General features: G+C 47.7%; 1 protein-coding gene across 2 annotated transcripts in view; it reads right to left on the bottom strand.

Annotated features, from left to right (window-relative positions):
* Positions 1-1,582: 1,582 nt before the first annotated feature.
* The window catches only part of DQX1 (DEAQ-box RNA dependent ATPase 1), a 512,398-nt gene continuing 497,279 nt past the window's right edge, over positions 1,583-16,701 (bottom strand). For both annotated transcript variants that reach the window (XM_069632365.1, XM_069632366.1), the window contains exon 12: positions 1,583-5,484. In XM_069632365.1, coding sequence (XP_069488466.1) covers positions 5,289-5,484 — 196 coding nt within the window. In that variant the 3' untranslated portion in view covers positions 1,583-5,288. The remainder of the gene's footprint in view (positions 5,485-16,701) is intronic.

Genomic DNA, 16,701 nt, shown 5'->3' with positions numbered 1-16,701 from the left:
TGCCATCAACTTTCTTTACTGTCTTAACATCAAAGACTTTCATTGTGCACAGAATTTTGCTTGACCTGTTGCAGGACCACTTTGATTCACAATGCTTTGCCAAGCTTTCAGTTTTCCAACTTTCTGCTGGACATCTTCGATTGAGCATGCACACGGTGGCGGACCACTCTGTCAAAGGTATTGTATATCTTGGTTTCAAAATTCAATCAGTCTTCTGCAGTTCAACTTTACTCACGTTGGTTATCACACATGTTTCATACAATGTTCGTTCCAGAGCTCACCATACAATGCTGCAACTTGCAACCTTGGCTTCAACACAGACCGGTCTTGTATCCATTTCCCCAATTCACCGGCTGTGTTGCTTTCACTGAAGCAGCTTTGTTCTTTGAGCTAACGACAGTACCTCTTGATTACTGACACTGAAGGTCTCCGGGTACCTCCAACACACAATACAGGATTCTTCAGCCTGGTTTCCTGGTGTTACACTTTCTATTCTCGAGGCTTCATGAAAGTAAAGGTTCCTGCTTGCGATCCCCATCAGTTTCGCTGTCTTTCTCCTTGTGTTAAACTGCCATCTTGGAACTGCTGTTTCCTTGTGTGCTTTGCCTCGCTCAGCGTGTGCTCTCATGCTCCACCTTTTATCTGCGTGGAGAATTTGAATGGAAGGCAGGTGTGCATGATGGCCAGTAATTGCCTGATCATTGTTTTGGGACGTGTCAGATATACGGCTCGGGTGTTAGTCTGTTTTCTCTCATAGCGGGCTGTACGTGAGAAAGTGTTTGTGTTGTGAGGGGGGTTTAGGGGTCGAGTTCTTAAGTATCCCACCTGGTAGGATGGGGTAAAGCTGTTAGAGAATGGGATACGGCGTCTCACCATCTGGTGTCTCACTCCCACCCCCAAAGACCCCTCACCCAGGTGATCCTCCCGCACTGGTTCACCCGCAGGAACTCGATCCAAAAGCGATGGCCGTGTCCTGGCCACCAGGATGACAGATCCACGGGGACTAGCGTGTAAAAAGACACGTGGTTTCTCAGAATTGTTCTCCAGAGAGGCTGTAAATTCCGGACCTGGTTAATACTCTACTGGAGCTTTATTTCCCACTCCTCATTGCTTTTGTCACCCATCCTTTCCTTTCAATCGCTCTCTCCCGCTGCAGCCAATTCATCATATCAAGGCACACACAATTGCATCTTTCAAACCCTGTTTTTCCCATCTTAACCATACCAGTATATTTTTAGCCCTCTCTTGTCTCGCTCCTGTCTCCTTCTGTCTCTTCTTTCTCATGCCCTCGAGTGACTGTCTAAAAATCCTATTTCTGTTTCTTCTTTCCAGGTCGCCAGTTTACTCCTCCCTTGCAGCCATCTCACCAGCTCTTGTCCCTCTCGCTCGCTCGCTCTAGCCACTGTCCGTGGCTTGAATGCAGTTCTTCTCTCTCATGTCTGGCCCCATCTTTACTTTTCCCGTTCTGAGTACTGTGTGTGTCTCACTCTCTCTAATAATATACATAGAGCAGCGGCCGAGCCACCGCAAATCTTCCTTACCCACACAATGGGACTGAAAACTCATTGAAGAATGACAGAAATTCTGTAAACAGTTGGATTTATGACAAGTACCTGAAAGAAATGAACAAACCAATTACAAACATGAGGAAAACAAAATCACTTGATTGTACACAGCAATTGTGCAATGAAAGCACAAGAAAAGAGTGCTCCTTTAAGCCTTTCCGGAGAAAACAAACATTTAGTAAATAAGAGCAAAGCCATGCCCCTCCACCTCTGCTATGGCAAACCCCTTTCCTGGATGTTCATGGTCAGCGTTAATATAAAAGCTAAGGTAATGCAAGGGACTCACTCTCACCCCCATGGAAAGAGGACTTTTCGGAATCTCCTAGAATGGCTCGCGTATGTGCACCCTGTTTCATGCCATTCAGCTTCTGTGGCACCTGTATGGGTACATCCCAGTGCATGTGGATATCGGCCAAACATGGATGAAGTTTTACTGTTTATTCTCTAGTGTTTGGCTGCAGGTATATCTTGCTATCCATTTGCCTGGTTGTGTCTGTTATGTTATTTCATTTATAAGGCGCCAAAGCCAGAAGGCATCCAGGCGCCAGGAAGAAAGAAGGTAGGCCCTATCTAGTACAACCAGGTAGCTGGATCAGGATTTTATGAAAATAGGAAGGTCTTCAACTGTTTCTGAAACATCAGAAGATTGTTTGTATTGCGCAGAGACACCGGAAGGGCGTTCCAGGCCTGTGCGGCCTGCACATGAAAGGCGCGGCCATTGCCACAAGCTCTTTTCACTTGATCTACGTGTGGAGAGCATGTCTTGGCTGAGCGAAGAGATCTGCTAGGTACATATATCTTCAGGCCTGTTCTTAAGATATATGGGTGCATCACCGTAGATACATTTATGACAGGTTGTCAGGAGCTTGAATTGTATTGTCTGGTATGGTCTATGCCATGGAACCCTCCAAACCCATGAGACAACCTTACCACATACCTGCCTGAGCTTCTAGGAGCTTTACTGAGGCACAAGGGAAAAAATTGACAGCTCTACATTTACCAAGAACAAAAGCCCAAGACTGTAAACATCAAGAGTGACCTGCTGCTCCGAAAGGGCCTTAGGTCTTCTCTACAAAGAGGAACAGTGCACACAAATAAAAACATATTAATCGATTTCTTGATAACATGAGGTTGTGCATTCTACATTTAAAAAATAGACGGGAAGTGTGACATATGTAAATGAAGTACCATCCAACTTCCTATACGCTAAAAATAAAATTAAGGGGTCGTGCGTTAAGGCCTGACCAGACCAAATGATAGGGCTTTGAAGAGGACAGGCTGTGCCAGTCGAATAAGGTATGCTTCTATATTCTTGCATACCGAAGGCACAGCCCTTCAGCAATTCTAAGTTCTTCATTAATGGGCGTTTGGTACTTTCTGTGAACGGACCAAGTTCCCCTTTTACGTGCTACTTTTAGCTTCCTCCAGGGCCTTATCAGTTCTCACTGGCATGGATGAGTAGATGCTGATCAGTGAAGTGTGCCCCTGAAACCCCATAGGGGTGCCAATGTCAGTTTTGTGATCAGTGACAGACGTCATGTGCAGTGGGCCTAGAAACAAACTGCCCACCTTGAGCTACACATCAAAGCGGGCAGTAAAAGGTTGTCTCTTTAGCTTTGAGATCCAGGGCTGGTCCAGTGAGGGATGACAGCAATGGAAATAGGAGTCATAAACATAAGCAAAGTGCAAGTACATCATTGGCAAAAAGAAGCTTCATTAAATATTCTGCAACTCTGCATATCCCCCTACAAGGTGCATCCGAATGGGGCGGCAAGGCAGCGAAGGTCAGCTTCCGCAACATCAGCGACCCTTCCACTAGATAAAGCACATGAACCAATGGTCTATCTTTTGAGTTTAATCATGGCACTCGTGCGTGCAGAATTCCTGCTGGGGGCAAGCAAAGTCATGTCCATAGATCTGCCACCATTTTGGGATGAAAAACGCACTAACCTGCTAAACCTGTCTTGCCACAGAATTCATTTGTGCTACACACTGTGACCAAAATAGGACATCAACACACTTTTACAAACACAAAATATAAGAGCACAGGTTCAGTCACCTCTGCAACGGATGGCCATACATATAATTCAGGTCTGCCTCCAAAGGAAGATTACATCAATTACTACATCCCCATTAGTGTTCCTGCTGCTGAAACGCTAGGCACAAGGTAAGAAGAGGGGTCCAGCTGCAACGCTTTAGGATGTAGACACGTTCTCACTGAAATTATAATCCAATACCCATTCCTTCTTTAGCAGAAGAAATCACATGCTGGTGAAATGGACATGGAAGCGCCAACACGCTGGGACTTTTTCTCTAGAACCCACCTCCCTTTAACAAAAAGATCAGAATCAATTGGGCTACAAAGGAGTTCAGACATGTAGGCATGTGCCCTAAAGACAACTCCTCCCCAAGAGCACAAACTACAAATCATGACATCTAACCAGGTCCTACGAGTACAACAGGCACACCACTTCCCGTCTGTTCAGAGTTCAACCCAATGACTCATGACTCAAGACCCACTCCCAGCTTTGCCAGCATTAAAACAACACATAATCTCAAAGAGCTGGGCTTCGAGTGTAGACCACTATCCTTCCCTGCAAAACACAGCACAGGAATCCAAGTTCCTCACCTACGTCATTTGTCAAAGATTATATCTCCTCCTTAAGACCTTACGTTCCCACCACAGCCCGATGAGCCGTGGTGCACATGTCGTCTGATAAGTGCGTACCTTTCGCTGTGAGATGAGGTTGCAGTTATGGAGCCCCTAACTAAGCCCTAGATCCAGTTGAGAATTTCCTAAGAGTGGAGGCTCCAAATTCCACGTTCCTACTGAACAGGAGCATCCAGTGTTGCATCCTGATTGCACTTTATCCATCACCTGAGGCAGTATGGGGTCCTTCCCGTCGGCCATCTCAAACACGTACTCAAAGGTCGAATCACCCAACGGGGAGCTGCAATTCTTTATCAGCAGGGGGAAATGACACACCCACAGCTCCGCCCCAAATCCACCCCACCCACTTTGCTACAATTTCCACTTTCCACATTTAATATCCATCCACCTTTTTAAAAATCCTCTTTGGGCATATGTATAACCCACTTAAAAGTGTCTATTACTCCTGAGGGTTACTGCTTATCCTTCCATTACAATGTCATCAATAGAATGGAAAAGAAATCCAGCATTACAGCTACTTTTCTCAGTCAAACACAGCTGTCAGTCGTTGGATGCTCTGTCAAAGAACGTAGTGTATCTGTGTGCACAGATGAGCAGTGCACCAGGTCATGCAGGGATGTTCTCCCCTATGACAGGTAAGGCAGTCCCCTTTTGCAGTCATAGGAAATCCATTTATCCTGTGTCAAACTCGTATCCCAGAAAAATCAAAGAAATTTCAGCGGCAAATCATACTGGTGCAATAAGTCCAATACCCCACCTCAATCCCTTCTTTGTAAGGCTCCAGTAATCGTTCTGATGCATTCTCTGCTACTTCACCAGAAGAAGTCGCATAATGTCATCATCGTACCAAGCGATAAACCTACTGGTTCTAGGAATTCCAAAATGCTTCTGTACAGTCATTCATAGGCTACTGAGCTCAACTAGAAAAGCTGTCTCAAGGCCACTAAGTGGATCCTATCCGGCCCACCTGCTTTGTAGCGTCTTTTCAATGGGGCATGCTAACTGGTCCCATATTTTCAAGCCCTGCTCCAAGGTAGGAACCCGCGCCTGGTTCACTGTAGGGAGCACATGTCCTTCTCTTCCTCTTCAGCATTCCCTGCAGCAGTGACTTCAGCAGCTTCACCTGAAGCCTCTTCATCCGCATGCTCTTCAGCAGCCGTCAGCTTCTCCCTTAATGCCATCAGGACGTCTCTGCTTTCACTAACCGGCAGGTTGCTTAGATAGTACTGCGGGGCAAACTCAACCAGCCTGTGGGAAGAGACGAGACAGGAAATACTGTGTTAACAGACTTCTCAGACTACAAACAACATCAAAGGAGAGAACACAATTAAATACGTGCTCTTTTATTAGCATAATCTTCTTTTTGACAGGTGTACCACGGCAACATGAGAGATTTGTGAAACTGGGGAAAATGCTTTTGAAGAATGCAGTGTATGAAGTCTGGGAAGGCACAAGGGGAGACCCCGCTCATTGAAGGCCCGAGAGGTATGTTAGGGTATCTCACATTTCTCTCCACCACCTCACCTGCTACACAGCCACCGACAGGGTTGAACTGCTGAACCCCCATAAAAATTAATTCTGGTAAGTGGTGGAAAAATTCATAGATCACTTTGAATTATGAAATTGCATGACTTTGGTACACTTCAGGCGAAAGATCAGCACAGAAAAAATAAAATTACTAGTTCTCAAGAGCAAGATCGTTAGTTGACAAAAAACATTTTTAAATTAAAGTACTAATCGTGTTTAATTGTCTTAGAGTTTAGGAAACAAACAAAAAATGGCTTCATGTTTTCTAACAAGCTTTGGGTTTCATAGTGTGGTTTCAACATTCAATGTGAAATGAAAGGTTAAAACATATTAAAGAAATTAGAAGTTGGTTCAAGGATCTAAAGGATACAATATCAAAAATGGGGGGTAGCGGAAATTTAGAACTAAATGGTAAATAATGAACAAGTTACTTACCAGTAACTGTTGTTCTCCAGCATGGGTCTGGCATGGATTCACATGCTCATAAATATTCCCCGTCATCAGGCTGGGAATTCTCGGTAAAAAAAAAACAGTTTCAATTTCGTTTCTGATCTGTCTTTCTTAGTAGTAACCAATCACTGGTCTCTGGGTCATAATGCCCCCAGCCAATGACTGCCCTCTCCCTAAGCCCCTCCTCTGGCAGCCATCCTCAGATTTGGTAGCACGTAAAGTGGCAGTAGGACCAAGTGAAGAGCTGCAGAGGGGAAGGAGGGAGGGTTTGCATGCGAGTCCATGCCAGACCCATGCTGGAGAACAACAGTTACAGGTAAGTATCTTGTTCCTTCGCCAGCATGGGGTCTAGCATGGATTCACATGCTCATGAATATGAGAATACATAGCAGTACACACATGCACAACCACGGGAGGTGGCAAGGCTCAACATTAAGCATTACATAAACTCAACATTAAGCATCCCTTACCTCCTCACCAGGCCCACCTTCAGCCGAACAGGTTGCGCAGGACTGCTTGGCCGACCCTGGACTCCTCCCTGGAATCCCAGTTGACGCAGTAGAATCTCGTGAAGGTGTGCGTCGACCTACACGTAGCAGCCCTGCAGATGTCCAGCAAGGGTACACCAGACAAGCATGCCGTGGTAGCAGCGATCGCTCTGTCGAATGGGCTCTCGGATGGCCGGGCAATGGTTGGTTTGCCAACCGGTGACCGTGCATGATGCAGCCGGAAAGCCATCTGGAAACGAAAGCCTTCGAGAGGGCCTTCCCTTGGTTCACAGGTCCAAAGTTCACAAACAGTTGTGATGTCTTCCGAAAACTCTTCCTGCGGTCCACGTAGAACTTCAGCGCTCTAGCTACATCCAGCGAGTGTAAAGTCCTCTCCGCCCGGCGACAAAGGCGACGGGAAGAAAACTGGTAACACCTTGGGCTCGTTGAGACGGAAGTCTGATGGCACCTTGGGCATGAAGGAGGGGTGCGTCCCCAGCACCACCCTCGTCTTGTGAAAAGTCAAGTACGGAGGCTTGCAGGATAGGGCCTGGATCTCTCCGACTAGTCGTGCGGAGGTGATAAGATGCTGTTTTCCACGACAGGAACTTCAACGGTGCCGAATGCAGAGGCTCGAAAGCCGCCCCCATGAGCCTGGTCAGCACCACGTTGAGCTCCCACGCCGGGGCCGGAGCCTTCACCGGCGGGAATGAACAGAACAGTCCCTTCATAAACTCCTTCACCAGGCGATGAGACCACAGAGATGATTGTCCTGTAGTTCTGGTGTAGCGGGAGATCGCTGCTAGATGTATTTTGATGGAGGCATGAGCCAGCCCCACCTTGGCCAGCGACAGCAGGTATGGCAGCACTTGAGGGGCCATAATTCGCAGAAGGTTAATCTTCTGTGCATAGCACCAGACAGAGAACCTCTTCCATTTGTGTCCATAGCACGAGAGTTGAGGACGCCCTGGCCTTTGCAAGCACCTCCTTGCAGTCCGCCGGGATATCGTACCCTCCAAACTCTAGTGCCGCAGGAGCCAGGCCTGCAAGTTCAGTGACCCCGGGTCGTGATTGAGGATGGCGCCTCCTTCTCTGGAGAGAAGATCTTCGTCCGTCGATAGTTTGACTGGGGAGGACGCTAATAGGTCCAGAAGGTCCAGGAACCAGATCTGTCTCAGCCACGCCGGTGCAACGAGGATCATCCTGCACTGGGACTTCTTGAGTTGGTTGACGAGTTGCAGTAGCAACGGCAACGGGGGGAACGCATTCAGGAACAGGCCATCCCAGGGGAACAAGAAAGCATCGCCCATGCTCCTAGGCTGAGGAAACCTGCTGGCGAACCTCTGGCACTTGGAGTTCGCCGCCGTCGCGAACAGGTCGATCTGGGGTTTGCCCCATCGTCGGAAAAAAAGATCCACTTGGTCCTGACGCAGTTCCCAATCGTGGCACGAGCGCAGCTCCCTGCTGAGCGAGTCAGCGATGGTGTTCTTTATCCCTGCTAGATGGAAGAGCACCAGAAACATCCCCTGGGCAACGGCCCAATGCACAGATCCTGGCCGGGGACCTTGTTCCTCCCTGGTGGCATCCGTCGTCACTGTCTCCTGGTGTGCTGGGGCCTGAAAGTCTGTGCCCGCCGCGAGATGTGCACGGGTTCCCCATCACCGAATTGATTGGCGGAAGACCTCGTTGAGCGGGATCTTGTCTTCGAAACTGCCTGCCGCTTGCATCCAACGGGCGTCGAGGAACTCCTGTAGAGGACGCATCCGCAGCCTGCATAGGCACACCAGGTAAATGCAAGAGGACATCATGCCGAGAAGGGACTTGATGGACCTCACCCTGGCCAAGTCCGGGTGAGGCGCTGCACCTTGCCCAGGATGGCCTTTGTCCTTTCCTCCGACGGAGAAACCAATCGCGCCACTGTATCGAGTTTGACTCCCAGATACAGGGCGACCTGCGACGGATGCTAGGCACTTGGTCAATACCCTAGGAGCCCACTTCAATCCGAATGGCAGGGCCTTGAATTGGTAGTGCCGTCCTTGGACTACGAATCTGAGAAACCTTCGGTGCCCTTTTAGAATGGGGATGTGGCAGTAAGCATCCTCAAAGTCCAGCAATGATAGGAAGTCGCCTTCCTCCAGCTGTCCCAGCACGTGCTGGAGGGTGACCATCCGGAACTTCTGGGCCTTGATGCATTTGTTTAACTGATGCAGGTCCAGGATGGGGCGCCAGAGCCCCGGAGCCTCTTCGGGACGAGCTCGATGGCACCTTTCTTGAGCATCGCCCTAACTTCTAACAGCAGTTGATGGACGCAATTTTCCTTCCTGGCCACAGGAGGAATGCAGGGGCACGTCTTAAGAAATTCGAGAGTGTGCCCGTGGCGTCCAGTTTCTTTCCCTCGCCGTCAGGTGGGGAGGTTGAAGTTTAAACTGTCGCCCCCGCCGCTTTCTTCTTGGCCGCCGCCGAGACGACCAAATCAGGGGTCGGCTGTGCCCTAAGGCACAAAGGGGCGGAATTGGGGACCCGGTACTACTTCTCGTACCAATCCCTCTTGACAGGCGTCGTGGATGGGTTCTTCAGGAGAGCAAGTACCTCGTCCCAGATGTCGTCAAGCAACGGCACCGCGAGGACCGTCTTCCTCTTGGCCTCGCGCCGTTGATAGAGGAAACCTTCCTTCTTCTGTTCTTCGGGGCAGAGCTGGAAAAGCTCGGATGCCCTGGCAATCATGGCGTGGAAGGAGCCAATTTCGTCAGGCGGGGAGGCCCGAGGGGGTGGTGATGGAAGGCCCATCCCGTTGTCACCACGTTGTCATCCGTCCCCGTCGTGCCTGTATCCGTTCCCGTGTCATCCCTAGGATCAGGGGAAGGAGATGAAGGCTGAGCGGGCTGGAAGGGTGGGGGGGATGAACTCTTGTTTGGAGGGCTTCCCGACGGGCCCGGTTCTGCTGGGTCGTCTATTGGGGGTAGATGAAACCTCGTCCTCATCTCAGTGCAAAAGGTTTGGATTGCCCTCAAAATGGCCACCGAGTTGTCCTGAGGCTCGGGCACTGGTTGCGACGGGCGGGATGGTTGCTCCTCCACGGGAGCCTCATCAGCGCCACTGCCGCTCTCTTCGTCCGCCTCCTTGGGATTCCTCCTGTGGGACTGGACTTCCTCAAATCTCTTGAGGCCCTTCACGACTTCAACCAGCTCCTCCTCAGAGGCTGTATCCGTGTCCGTCATGGCCACCGCCCCCCCCCTTTACCCACCAGGGTCTTCACAGGGTCTTATCAATGGGCTGAAAAGAGGATTCTCTCTGCGGTGGCAGGGAAACTCTGGGCCCCAAGGTCGCCTCCACTGGGGTAGCCTCCACAGGCTTCGCCAGGGCCGCCACGACTCCCTAGATAGATGCCTTAGCTGAGTGAATCAAGGCCTTCACCTTGGGGGAGACTTACTTCCTCGCTCCCCCTCGGCTGACTACTTCGAGATCGACTGGAACTTCTCCAGAAGCTTACCCGGTTTCTCGGATTTTCGCTTCCCCGAGCCAGAGCGTTGGCTCGTGGTAGATGGCGTTGGTGAAAGTGCGCCCTGCCTGGCAGCCGAGGAGCCCGACCCTTCGGCGCTCCCGGTGCCCGCGGACTTGAGGTGATTTGCCTTCTGTTGGGCCCCTGTCACCAGAGCGCCCTCAAAGGACTGAGAAGACCGCTCGGACCTCTTCTTCTTCTCGCCTGCGGGGCTCTTTCCTGTCAGCCAGTGGTGAGGCGGATACGCCGATCCTTCATGGTCCGTTCCGACATGTTCTTGCAAAACGCACAGTCCTTCTCCACGTGCGTTTTGTCTTCGTGAAGGCAGTAGAGATATCTCAAATGCTCATCCTCCTTGAAAACATTCTGTATTCCGCATCCAGGGCCGTTCCTGAAAAGCTTGGATCCGGGCGTCGAGCTTTCCTTGTCCTAGGCCATATCCATGAGGTAGGCCTCAGATCTTCTAGAATCCTCCAAGAAGCGTAACTCGACAAAACTTTACCCTTGAGAGGTGTAGAAAATTCTGAAACGGGTCCCTGTTGATCAGAAGTAAAAACGGTGGAGCTTGAGGCTCGATTGACCGAAAAAAATGAGATTAAACTCTTTGAAAAATCGCAGTAAAAGCTCGAGAGCTATAGCACGAGGACTCCCAACACTTGAACGTGCAGTAAAAATGTGAGGATGGCTGCCAGGGGAGGGGCTTAGGGAGAGGGCAGTCATTGTCATTGGCTGGGGGCAGTATGACCCCAGAGACCAGTGATTGGTTACTACTAAGAAAGACAGATCAGAAATGAAACTGATACTGATTTTTTCTTTACTGAGGATTCCCAGCCTGACAACGGGGAATATTCATGAGCATGTGAATCCATGCCAGACCCCATGCTGGAGAAGAGGCTCACCGGGAAGGAAGTGACGCATCCCTAGGTCACAGATGGCCTCAATAACATACCAAAGTTTAAAGGTTATTTAGCAGAGGGGCAAACACTTACCTTGGAATGATAATGATTTGTTATTTATATGGTGCTTTCGCCCAAGCACTTTACATAGAACATTAACAAACATTTATCATCCAACTGAAATTGGTCCTCATTTATCGAACTCAGAAGGATGGAAGGCAAAGTTGGCCTTGTCAGGAATCAAACCGGAGATGTACAGATCACAGCAGCAAGTGCTCAACCCCCTGAGCTATCTTACCAGCGAAGGTGCGATCCACCTAAACCCAGGCGTCCCCCAACTTCAGACTGGTACTAGAGATCTGTAACCCCGGCTGTCTGAAGAGCTATAGGTCTGCTGATGATGGCCTTAAGTCTACAGCCTTTTCTACATGAGCTACATGAGCTTCCTCAGGGAATAATCTTGGGGATGGTAACTAACAGATATTGTTTGTTTTGTTGCCTTCAGATACCCTGGGTTTCAGGTGTTGCAGTTACTTCCACACCCTGTTATTCACCTGCTGACATCTACTCTCTCTCCTCCAACTTCTCCTAGGGTCTTCCCACAGTCTCTCTCTCTCACACACACTCTCTACCATCCCTCTGATGAACCTCTCTCCGATGTTCCTCCCACAAAGGTTTACCTCCACCCTCTCATTTTACTACCTCCTATTACCCGTTCCCATGCCACTACTCTCATCCCCACACAACTACTCTCCTCCCACCTTTGTTTCCCAGTCACACCCCTTTCAAATTCACTCAATGCTCTTTCCTGCCAGATCACTCATGCACATACATTTATTTTCAGAACCACTTTGTCTTACCAACCAAAACCGCCTCACCTTTCACACCGCCACTAAAATTCTCCTCTGCACTCCTTTGCATGGTCCTTTATCCACCTGCGCTCATGTTCCACCTCTGCCTCCTGTGACCTCACTTGCATAACTGACAACTTCCCGGCTCCTAGCTCTCCCATTATACTTTTACCTTTCTCCCCATTGATCACCCCTCTCGACTTGTTGTCCAGTCCTATGTTCGCCTATTCTTCCTGCCTGGGAGAACCTACAAAGAACAGTTAGAAAAACAGGTCTAATACCTGCCTCTTTCTCAGACACAGATTTACGCAGTTCAACAATGAAGGCGCACTGTGGCCATCATGCTCTTCAAGGTCTAAATCATGCGATGGCCTTGTGACCCTGTCAGTTTACTGGGGAGCCTTTCAATGGCTCTCAACCAGGTAAATACAATATTGGGTAAATCCCAGTTCTTGTTTGGGTAGGTCAGCCTGTCAGTACACTTGATTGACCGGAGAGCCACTATGGGCTCTTTCCCAGGCAAGCATAATGTCCATACAGCGTTCGGTGTATGTGAACCCTCTGCTGCTTATGGTTTATGCTGAGTATCTCCTCCTCAGTGCTATCGATTGAGGTTTACCGGGTCAATGAGCAATATCTTCTTGCCATACTGCTGGTAACTGAATTTGGGCTCTTGGTAATTCAGGGAAATTTTGCTGCGCCTGGTAAAGGTGCTTCTCCTTGCAGGGGATGCTAGATGATATATCTTTTAGAAACAGTGTTATTATGCTGAAGTTATTCAACCTGCAGCCAATACTCCTAACCAGTTATTTCAAACAATCAAAGATGTGCTTTCTCCATGACTAGGCCCTACAGTGCCAACCTCACAAAATGTGTGCGATAATTTGTCTAATATCTTTGTTAATACAATTGAGAACATCAGGTCAAATATTGGAGGCCTTCCATACTCTACATATTGATTGTGATTCTGCTCATTCTTTGCTTTCCGCGAAATGCCCCGACTTACCTTCCTTTGAATCCTTTCAGTTGACAAATTGTTCGGATATTGCTTTAGCCATGGTAGGACTTAAATCAGCTTCTCCATTTGATGATATTCCACTTGCTTTTTAAAAATCAATAGTATACTCTATTGATACAAATCTAGCAGAGGCGATAAACTCTTATCTATGGCCAAATTCTGTCAGCTTGAAGACATGCGCTGGTGATGAGAGTGACCATATAGGGGTTATTATAAACCTATTTTTAAGTAAACAATAAACCTATCCGTCCTTAACCCCAATGGGGTTTCTCTACCTAAACTAAAGATACTCGGGTGTTCGTCAGGAAGTCTGTGAAAGTCCTAAATCAAAAAGGAACCGTCCCAGTCCGAAAGCTCCTACGCTATCCTTGCCACTACAAGAAATAACGTTTGGCTTGGATCATGGCCAAGGAGAATGACTCCCATTTCTCCTGGGTAAAAAGTGCCCCAAAGACGCCAAGTCTTCCCAGAATTTTCCAAGCTTTTCAGGACAACCAAAACAGTTATATAGGATCCTTATGGGGCTAGGAGAATGACTCCCTTCTCCTAGCCGGTTCCCCAATGTTCTTTATAGACTTCAGCAAAACTTTTAATTCCTTCAAAGAAGTTTCAAAACACTTGGGTTCATTCCTGATCTTTATCGTATCCCAACTGGGATGACAAAGATGCTGCCTGGTCCCCTCTCGACTCTCCAGCACCACACTCTTGTGTAACTGCCCAGGGAATGGTGCTTCAAAGTGATTCACTGCTTCATATACTTCTTAAGAATTTACAGCCTCAAGTCTTCCCGGCCCCCTCACAGACTTGTACTTGTTCCCGTTACCTTCTCCCAAGGAACTCTTCACCGGCTTCGTCAAGGGTCGCAGGTTCACACTTTTTCAGCTTCTTCTTTCACGCTACTGCTATGGCCTGCTTCTCTCCGCGGCCAATTGTGTGTGCCAGTCCCAGCACTGTTGTTGGACCACTCAGTCCACCCACGACAGGTCACGCCACCAGAGTCTTGTGTACTCTCTGCACACTCGCCTACGCAGCTTTGCTGTGGGCTCCAGTAGGTGATCTCGGCACCAAATGGTCCACCCACTACAGGTCGCATCACCACCTTTCCGTCTCTCCAGGTTTACTGCACTGGTTCCCAAATGACTTGTAGGATGCACCCGGGTGTCACGCTGTTCGTCTCCTTAGCTTTGGAGACGAGTCTCGCGTCAGTCTCCTGAAGCCCAAGGTCTGCCTCACACACTTCGATGCGCCCACTACACTAGCTGGGATCTCCTTCTGGTTGTACAACAGCTCTTAGCATACTAGAACCTCACGGGGCACTGCGAAACGGCTCAGATGAGGACAAAGAACAGAGTCCTTCTTTGCCATTCAGTTTAAGTAGCGGGGACAGCTCCAGTGTAACAGCCGTCAAATTGGTAGCACATGATCACAAGTTATTTTTTGTGTCAGATTCCCACTGTTTCATTGCTAGAAAGAAGTGCTGGGTTAGCAAAAACAGTGTTTTGCACAGAGAAGGTGCAAGAGCTAAAATGTATTGTTAAGTGCGGGCAAGGATGTCTTTCCTTAACTTAGCTTTACAGGATACAGGAGTAATCCCAACTCAAAATGATGGGTTTACAGAGCAACAATGATTGGCTCAGGGGCGATTGTGAGGTAGTTTGGAATCAGAAGAAGATTCTATACTGCCTTTCGTTCCTGTCAAGTCCAAGGAAGGTCACAGCAACCAGAGTTCCAGTAATTAACAAGTGAAAAACTGAAGAAGATTTACAAGAAAATCTCCTGTCACCTCTGAAGAAACTTCAAAACTAGGATAAGTGCTGAGATAATGTAGAGTACAGGATTCAAAATTAGCTCCTGCTTCTAGCATAGTAGAGCCTGGTTAGCTTGAAATCAACAGCTACCGGGAGATACTTTTGGCTCCTAGGGCCAACTGGCGCCTTCCAAACATGCAAATGTGACATTACCTTGGAGTATTTGATGTCAGGTTGGGCCATGAGAGGAACAGGGATATTTGTTACAGAGGTTTGAGTTTATTAAGGTGAGAGTTTTATAATTGGTTCAGGCCTTAACTAGCTGGCTATCAGAAAGAGGATTCCCCAAGCCATCGAGGCTGAAAAGGCTAAGAAGCTGATGGGTGAATATTAACAGGACAGCTGATTGCAGGGCAATTGGAACTTTGGACCTGTTTGTGTGTTTCCAACGTCTTACCTTGAACAGGAAGGTCCTGTGTTTAAGCAACTCTTGTTTTTAAGGCCTTATCAGATAAAGCAGTGAAAACTAAGGATAACCTATCTGCGAGCACCGAAGTCAGTGTGGGACAAGACAAGCTGTTTTCTCTTGGTGGCAGAGCAGCATAACTAAAGTCAAGTTGAAAGAGACAACTTTGAAGTTTATGGGGAACTTATAAATAACGTTTACCTTGATAATAAGGTTTTTTAGTTTAGGTATTTAGTGAGAGACACAAGATTTAAACACGCACAACGTTTCTCCTAAGAGATAGGAAGTTTAAATTGTGAAGGTTCAAGATTCCATTGCATGCAAGTTCAAAGCTATTACTTCCCCCTTTTTAGTAAGAGACTGTGCGCATGAGTGTTGTGCAGTTACACAAACCTAGGTGTAGTTTTTCTTTCTGCGCATGCTCCAGGAGTTAGCGACTCTCCCGGAACTCTGCAGAGCATCTTGCCTGAAGGAGAGTAGTGTCTTTTGGGGACAGAGCTGAACAGAGCATGCACGAGTGAGGATTGTGGCCTTGTATTTCCTTGTAATATGAAGCAATCCATGACCTACTGTTTACAGTACGGAAGCAAATTGGAAATAGTGCGCAATTTGTTTGATCCAAGTTTGAGAAACAAGACAAAGCCAGAGCAGTAGAATCATCAATGCAACTATTTACACAAAAGAGAAAACTTTACTGTTATTGCCCAGAGAGCAGTGTCAGCATGATACTTTAATCTGCCTTCAGACTGTTTCAACAAAGTAAAAGATACTTTAATGAAGTGTTTATCTTTTTAGTTTAAGACTGTTTTTTAAAAACATTGGTGCAAGTTATTTTAATGCCTTCAAAAACCCCTTCAGATATTAGAAATCCTCTCAGCTCTTCGAGGAGGAAAAACAGATTTTCAGCTGCTAACAGCCAAGTTGAAGACTGATGTCTGTTCTTTTTTATTTTATCCACTTCCCCTTTCCCTCAGGGGGGTTCGGACTTCTGTTGTAACTAGATCACTATTTGACTTAACACTCTAGAGGGTCTGTGGGGTTCAGCAGCTTCTGTGGATGAGGTAACCTGGACCCGACATTTGAGAATGTTAATAAAGGGGAAATGGAATGATACACATGTAAACAATGATTCAAACAAAATGTCCAAAATGTTAAAGGAGCATCACTGGTAGCTCCTGGTTCCCCTGCTGTAGCTCCTGTCTACTTGGTGATGCCCAACACCCAGGAGCTAGTTTTAGTTCCTGCCCCTTGAAACTTTGAATCCTGAAAGTATAATCCTTCCTTAAGAAGAAATGAAGGAACTAAAGTTTCAGACCATTTATTGTTGAATCTAAATCCAATATTTAGATGAAAAGACTGAGCAAGTTATAAAAATAGCGTTTTCTAGAGGTTTAGAATCGTTATCAGTTTAACCGAAGGCAACCAGCTGAGCGTAGTAAGTGTTAACGCTGGACTTGAATGTTACGCAAGACTTTATTGTGAGCAATACTAGAGTAAAGGACCTGCATATGTGCACCTATGT

This window comes from Ambystoma mexicanum, chromosome 6q (assembly GCF_040938575.1).
Source record: "Ambystoma mexicanum isolate Mex_15411 chromosome 6q, UKY_AmexF1_1, whole genome shotgun sequence".
NCBI classification, from domain to species: Eukaryota; Metazoa; Chordata; class Amphibia; order Caudata; family Ambystomatidae; genus Ambystoma; species Ambystoma mexicanum.
Note: the sequence above shows the minus strand (reverse complement) of the source record. Positions and strands in the feature narration are given on the sequence as shown.